The sequence below is a fragment of the Syngnathus scovelli genome, chromosome 16 (assembly GCF_024217435.2).
Source record: "Syngnathus scovelli strain Florida chromosome 16, RoL_Ssco_1.2, whole genome shotgun sequence".
NCBI lineage: Eukaryota > Metazoa > Chordata > Actinopteri > Syngnathiformes > Syngnathidae > Syngnathus > Syngnathus scovelli.
Window position 1 is genome coordinate 12,550,851 of NC_090862.1, and position 7,232 is coordinate 12,558,082.

The window sequence follows — 7,232 nt, forward strand, 5'->3', positions numbered from 1 at the left end:
ATAGTAACCGCTGTTTTGATCAGTAGACTTAGTTATTATGCATTGACATAATGGCGCACTGGTTAGCATGTCCACCTCTTAAGCATGATGTTGCGGGTTCGACGCCTGATCAATGTTAGCCATGGAGTGAGCTGAAGTGCATGGCGCTGAAGATTTGAATCTTTGAAATGCGCTGAGGTCTGACATATCAGGCAGAATGGTTTGCCATCACGTTCAACAAAAAATAGAAACTTTCCCACTCTGATAAAAACGTCCTGTGTTCATCTACATATTGCCGTTTTGCTGTGCATCTTTTCCCTGCGATTTCGAGAGCCCAATTGACACTAATAGTTTACTGGAATGTGTTTGCCCATCCTACTTTGTGGAATTTCACCACATGCGCTTTTGACCAAAATACCAAATTAAACTCAAGTGAAGCCAACACGCACAACACCCCCCCCCACACACACACACACACACAAATGTTGATATGAACATAAAAGGGCCGCATGAATCCAAGCAAAGAGCCGCATGCGGTTCAGGAATTGCGGCTTGGCCAAACCTGTACTATACAACTTTATTTGTATAAAATTTTCACAACAGCTGTCACACAAACAAAGCGGGAAAAAACGAAGACGTGCGTGTTCCGCCCACGCTGGATTTATTTGCACCTTTGAAAAGACACCGTATTGCCGCAGATGTGGTAAAGAGTACTTTTGGGCATCTGAGACGGAAGGATGTCCAAAGCATCACGTCACCTGCTCTGGTCGGCATGGTGGTGGGACGTTGAGGTCAACCGCTTTGGGGTTGGCTGAATCTTTGGTCGCAGGATGCCACACACTTGAAGACAGAAGCAGAAAAGCAGAGCTAAATGCAAAATGTACTCACCGGTGACTCCAATTTTTTTCCCCCCTGAAGAAATGGATGGACGGGTGGCCCCGGCTGGCCGGTGGGACTCTTGTTATTCTGACCCTTTTTAGTGCGCGTTTGGGGCAACAACCGTTTTTTGTGGCGCTCTCTTCTGGTTCAAGAGTGCCCTGCATGTGAATTTGCCTTTCCTGCCTTCTGATTGGATGAGCGCCGGTGTGACGCGGTGCCTCTGTCACCGTGGCGGGGGGTATACGTCGGCATCGGAGCGTCTGCCAACGTCTGAGACCGGCTGGCAGTGTATCGGAGGTGTCGAGTACGGTGCCGCTGGAGCTCACTCACCAGCTGGTGTTAGGGCCACAGAATGAAGGCCAAGGAGAAGAATAGAAAGAGAAACAGAAACTTCTCCTCCAATTGTTTGATTTGTCTCTTCTGAGCTTCGATGAATTCTTTCAGCTCTTTGTTCCTCTAGGACGGACAAATGGAAAGTGGCCTTCAAAAGCCAGTAAGCGTGCAAGTAAGTGCCGGGCTGGCTTTGGGCCCTTACCTGTTGCGCGCTGTGCAGCAGATCCATTCTCTCTTGGAGGATGCAAGCGTCACGCTCCCTCAACTCGCACATCAGGGCTCGCTTCCATTGGTCCACGGCGCTCCTAAGCTCTTCTCTCTGATCCGCCGTCAGCACGTCATTCACGCCAGCGTGGCTGGCTTTTTCGCCGTCCGTGGCGGGGCAGTCCCGCTGCGGTAGCGCCTCGTACAACATGGCCTCCAGCTCCAGGATCCTCTGGGCCGCAATCCTCGTCCATCAGTGGTCCGGCGGGAGATTTGAGGGTGGCTTACCTTATGAGCCTGGTCCATGGAACGCTTCCTGAAGTCCAACTCTTCATCCAGGTAGCCCTTCTGCTTACAGAACATATCCTAGCACAGCTCAAAGTCAGAATTGTTGGGGCACATTGCCGGAGTTCCCCTTGGCTGATGTCGCGTGTCTGTCTACCTTCTCACTTTCCATGTCCAACATCTACTGTTGAAGTGCTGACTTGGTCACTTTGATGTATTCTAACCACTGAGGAAAGGCTGCTGTCACATAAGCAGAATGCGAGAGCGTGCGTGGACGTGCGCGTTACCTTCTCGGCTAGGGTGAGAAGGGTCCTGGCGTGAATCACGACCACCTGCTCCTCGTTGGTGAGATTCTGCAAGAGCCCAAAGGCACAGCGTCAATAAGCTTCTTTCAGCGCAAAGCCTTCCAAAAGTCACATTTGAGCCGCCGAGTCTCGTGGAGTGCGAACATAAGGAGTTCGACATACACTTACGGCGTTATCGCCCAGGATGTCCAGCTTCTTCATCAGATCACTGATGACGATGTCCGGGGGAAAGGCGCAAGGAGCAATGTAAGGTGTTCTGGGACCTCGGGTTAAGGTTAGGGTTGCGAGGGACGCCTTACGTACGCTCACGCCCTCGGCCTCGCAGTAGATCTGCAAAGGGCTGAGGCCGTCTGGGAAACGGACTTGCAGAAACTTCAAGACGGGGGAGCGCCACTCCCTCTCCTGAAAGGCAGAGGCATGCATCCGTCCGTCCGTCCGTCTGTCACATCTCTGGCCTCAACACGCTTGTGCGAGTCTTCCCACCTCCAGCTCCAGGATGCGGAACTCAAGCAGTTCGTTTTGGTCTCGGATATCCTGGATGTGCTCTTTCAGACGCGCTTCTTCCGCCTCCATCCGCCTGACCTGAAAAGACAGTCAGACCTCATCTGCGGGGCTTCCCGACGGGTGTGACGCCAAGCGACTCCGCCCAGCGCCTTTCTTTCCGTCACCTTTTCGGCCAACTGCTGATTGCTCTGACGCAGCAGCTGCTTCTCCTCCACCCACTTGACATTCTAGAAGAGACAAACGCGTGGACAGCTTTGGAATGTTGTGTCATTTTCATCCACAAATTCTTTGGTTGACTGGAAAATGACATTTGCTTTTCTCCGCATTTTCCCAGCCACGTTCAGGGGGGGGTTGGTCCAGTAATGCCAGACGAATGAGTGACTGAAGAATGTAGCTATTTTGTCTGAGAAAAAGGTGTGCTCATTGATGACCTTACCTGTCCTTGTTGCTTCAGCGCTGACTCCAGATCTGCTACTCTGCTTTGATAGTGACCCATTTCTACCATCAGCTTTTCTCTGGTCTGAAAGGAGGAGGAGGGAGGCTCCTCCTCCTCCTTTCAGACCAGAGAACACCCGAGGCTGGGTGAGAACGGGGAGGCTGCGACCCGGCCGGGGGTTGCGGGAAGGGGCGCCACCTTGATCTCCTTCTCGGCGTCGTAGTCCCCTCCGCTGGTCTGGGCGAGCAGAGCGTAGGCTCGTTGCAGCGCTTGATATTCTTGCGTCAGCTGGCGGTAGCGAAGCTCCGCCTCCTCATGCACACACCAATGCAACACAGCACTAGTACCAGAATCAGTCAGACCGGCGACAAAGCACCCGCGACGCAAAGACGAGTCCGATTCCAGGCTGAAGAGGAATGTTTGGCGCCAATACGCTGGCAGAAATGGCGGGCTACCTCTTCGGGTTCCGTGTCGGGGGTTCTGTCGGTGTGAAAAGACAAGGACGATCCGTCCGAGTCCACCAACACGTCTTCGTCGTAGCCGTAAAATGTTTCGATGACCTGCGGGCGCGGAAGCAAACATCTCTCTGAACAAACTGAAGCGACACCTCACGATGAATCGACGAGAGGAACGATAGCGAGAAAAAGGCCATTTCATCTTGCGCAACACCAAGCAGCCGCAAACAAACAGACTCACCTTGCAGGACCTCACGCTTTGTTCCTCCTCAGAGATTCTCGACGTCGGTATCGTAGCAGCAAATCTCTCTCCTGTCGACACAAATAATCCGCCTTTGAGATTCTTTGGATGCAAAGGGAACGAACGGCTCCGGCGCAGAAACAAACGCGACTCACAATGACATTTCTGACATGAGCTCCTGTCTCCAGAGCCTGAAAAACACGTCACCGGCGATGATTGGAGGGACGCTCGTCTTTTCCAAAAGTGACAACTACAGGGTGTGTCAGGGTTTTCCAGATTATCTTTATCGTATGATTATGTTGCTTTGACTTTGACTGCAACCTGTAATAAATAATATTATTTATCCCTTATTTATCCCTATCATAAGCGATAGCAACTTCCTACACAAAGTTGTAAAACACCCCTTGCTATGATTTGACTAGAGGTCAAGGGCTTTCTCTATTCAATCCACGCTTACACCCACCCTGTTTCTCTTAATAAAAATGCTCGTGCAGGAGCCGAGAGTCAGACTTCATTCGTACAACGGATGGACTCTCCACCTGCAGGTGTCCAAAAGAACTTACTTGTCTCCCGTGTGGTTCTTCCAAAATAAGTTGGAGCGAGCGCAACTCTAACAGGGTGCATTTTGCCACTAGCTCCCTACGGACAATGACGTCGCGCTCGCGGCTAATGGTTGCCGGGCTGAGCAGCCGGGCGAGTCCGTTGTTTTCAGCGCACAGCGAGTGGCAAAGGCGCTGACAAAACGGGAGCTTTGAGCTGCTGAAAACGGCAAAACAAGTCTAAAGCGTGTTCAAACGCGTGCGCACAATGCTCCTGTTTGAAAGGTCGGAATTTAAGGGGCCAATTTTTTGGATGGCGGCCGCCGGCCAAGCTTTGGACGGAAAAGGTTTCCTGGCGACAGCGAGCGAGCGCGGCGCTGCCGTACGTGCACCGAGTCGCCTGCCTGAAGACCTTGGACAAGTCGTCGATGATGTGCCGCTGCTCCACAACTTGAAGGAACTCCATTTCACCGTCCTGCTGGCCGCAACCGCGGTCCAGGTCATTGAGCGAACTAGGCCTTCTCTGTGGAACACAAATGCAGTGGACTCTGTTGGCACGCCGCCGTTGTCCACGTCGACTTACCAAGCTTGCCATCTCCTCGTTCTCCTGGGTGACAAAGCGCACTTTGTTTTCAAGGCGAGACAGCACCAGCGAGAGTTCTTCATTCTTCCTGCTCAGGCGTTTGTTTTTGTACAGGAGTGGCAGAAACTGGCTTTCTGTTTCTCTCAGTCGCTTTAGCTGCAAGCATGAAGTGCGGGATGTGAAAGACGCACAACACGCGGGCCAGAACGTATCCATTCCTTTTGCATCGGTTTGAACGGAATCGTGGCATTGGCTCCCAATAAAAGACATCTACCAGGCAAGCGACTCGCCGCGCCGCTCAACTAATAAGCAAGCGCAATGGGTGCCTCGCTGGATGGCGCGCATCAAACGTAGCGCAAACCTTCAAGCGTGCCGTCAATAAATTACCAGTTCATCGCGCTCTTCAGAAAGCAGGGCGTTTCGATCCTCCAGTTTCCTGATGACTGCGCTGAGCTCAGCGATTTTCAGATGAAACCGTCGCGTGTCCCGATCCTCCTGAGACTGAAAACGCCCCGCAACACACACACACAACCACTCGTTCAAAGTTCAAAACTGTTTTTGTGCGACCTTCCTCCAGCAACGAACTAAGTCATGCGTACTGCAAGTGTGTGATGAGGTGGCTTACGCTATGAAGGGGATTGCTAGTAGCGACGTTGACCCCACTTCCAGGGTAGTTTAGGCCCGCCCTTTGGGAATCCCTCAGGGCAGCGATCTGCTGCTCGGCAGCCTGAGTCTGCAGCTGAAGGCGGTGGACGTGGCCGGCCCCAGGGCTTTATCCAAAACACTAACCGCTCTGTCTTTCAGCTTGATCTCATCCATCTGGATGTACAAACGGGGAGCGTTCAGGCAGGCGGGCAAACTCATTTGCCAGAATTGTGACAAAAACAAAGAGAGCAACCGGCCAATTTTTTTCTTGAATCGACTAGAACACCTTTGCTGTGACAAAAGCGAAGCGAGCAACCGGACATTTTCTTCTTGTGAAATAGAATAGAATGCCTTAGGTGTCATTGCACTGCAGGTATACGACGAAATTGGGAACATAGCCACGCACCGCGCATCTGATCAGTCCTACCAGTCAACGGTCAGCTGACCTGACATGACTTAGACTTAGACAAACTTTATTGTCATCTTGTCTGCACATGGTGCATACAAAACGAAATTTCGTTGCATACGTCTTACAACAAAGTAGTGATATTGCAGTTGAATAGAAGTAACATATCCTATGAAAATATATTGTCAAACGCACCTTTTTCATTAAGGTGCCCCCGGCTTCCCGGTAACGGGTTTGTCTTAGCCGGGTTCAGAGATTCGTCCGTAATCTAACCACCCGAGTTAAATTAACTCCACCGGAATCAATCTAATTTCTGTACTACGCCAATCCCTCTCAAGTCACCCGAAGCTCGAGCCGAGTAACTCAATTCGAGGCAAGACTTCGAAGTGACCGCATCGTATTGATGGCTCCCCGCTAATGTTTGAAGTTCTTATTACGTTACGGATATTTTTAGATGTCTTTGTTAAGGCCTCAGGGATTCGTTTGTATAGCGCACCCAAGCACTAGTTTTGCCGAAGTAAATGTTGATATGGGTCCGTTCCACTTGGTCGCTCATGAAGCAAGCCGACCAACTTGTTTATTCGAAAGAGAATCGAATTAATAAAAGTGTGACAATAATAGCATTTAAGAAGAAAATTAATGCACTTTATATTATTAATTCTAACTTCTTATATGTAAATCTAGCACTTAACTGTCGGAGTGCTTCACCCCACTTGATTGCTTTAAAAATTTAATTCTCTAACATGTTCGGAGTTACGTTTTACGCGGCCCGTCAAAAGGGGGAACGGGCCTGCGCCCTTCAAATAATTAAATTACTTTCAGTTCTACACCAAACTAATAATCCAATTTAAACACTTCCGTTAATTTATTCAGACGAAGCAAACTTTCAAACGAATTGAAATTCACTCGTGTCTCAAATAACTACGAAAGTTATTCAATTCTCTACAATTGTCTGATGTTACTTTTATTTATTACGGTCAGAAATCAGAATCAGAAAACCTTTATTGTCATTCTACATAGTACAATGAAATTGGAGACCTCCATCCAGTGCATGAGGTACACACAAGTAACATAGTCAAGTAATCGACTAGTAGAAAAGTAGATGAAATAATCAGAAACAGTAGTGCGGACAAAGTGCAGTAATAGTGCAGGAGGAAAGTGTCATCAGTGTCGGCTGGAGTTGAGGGCGGCTATGGCTTGGGGAAAGAAACTGTTTCTGAGTCTGTTTGTCCTGGTCTTCATTTGCCTGTAGCGTCTTCCAGAGGGCAACAGGTCAAACAGGGCGGAGCCAGGGTGGGAGCTGTCCGCTGAGATGGCCTTAGCCCTGCTGAGGCAGCGGGTAGTGTAGATGTCCGTAAGGGAGGGGAGAGGGCGGCCGATGATCCTCTGGGCTGCCTTCACCACTCTCTGCAGCTTCTCCCTGTCAGCGGCGGTGGAG

General features: G+C 50.3%; 1 protein-coding gene across 2 annotated transcripts; it reads right to left on the reverse strand.

The window, feature by feature from the left end:
• Positions 1 to 583: 583 nt before the first annotated feature.
• On the reverse strand, positions 584 to 1,804 carry LOC125983436 (janus kinase and microtubule-interacting protein 3-like). Of its 2 annotated transcripts, XM_068653494.1 has the most exons (3): positions 1,394 to 1,804; positions 1,189 to 1,314; positions 584 to 819 (listed from the first exon to the last, which is right to left on the reverse strand). In XM_068653494.1, exons 1-2 carry the CDS (start codon positions 1,604 to 1,606, stop codon positions 1,198 to 1,200), a joined length of 330 nt encoding a protein of 109 aa, XP_068509595.1. In that variant the 5' UTR covers positions 1,607 to 1,804; the 3' UTR covers positions 584 to 819; positions 1,189 to 1,197. The 2 variants fall into 2 exon arrangements, with proteins under 2 accessions (XP_068509595.1, XP_049600615.1); XM_049744658.2 differs by having other exon boundaries at positions 584 to 1,314.
• Between the last annotated feature and the right edge of the window lie 5,428 nt (positions 1,805 to 7,232).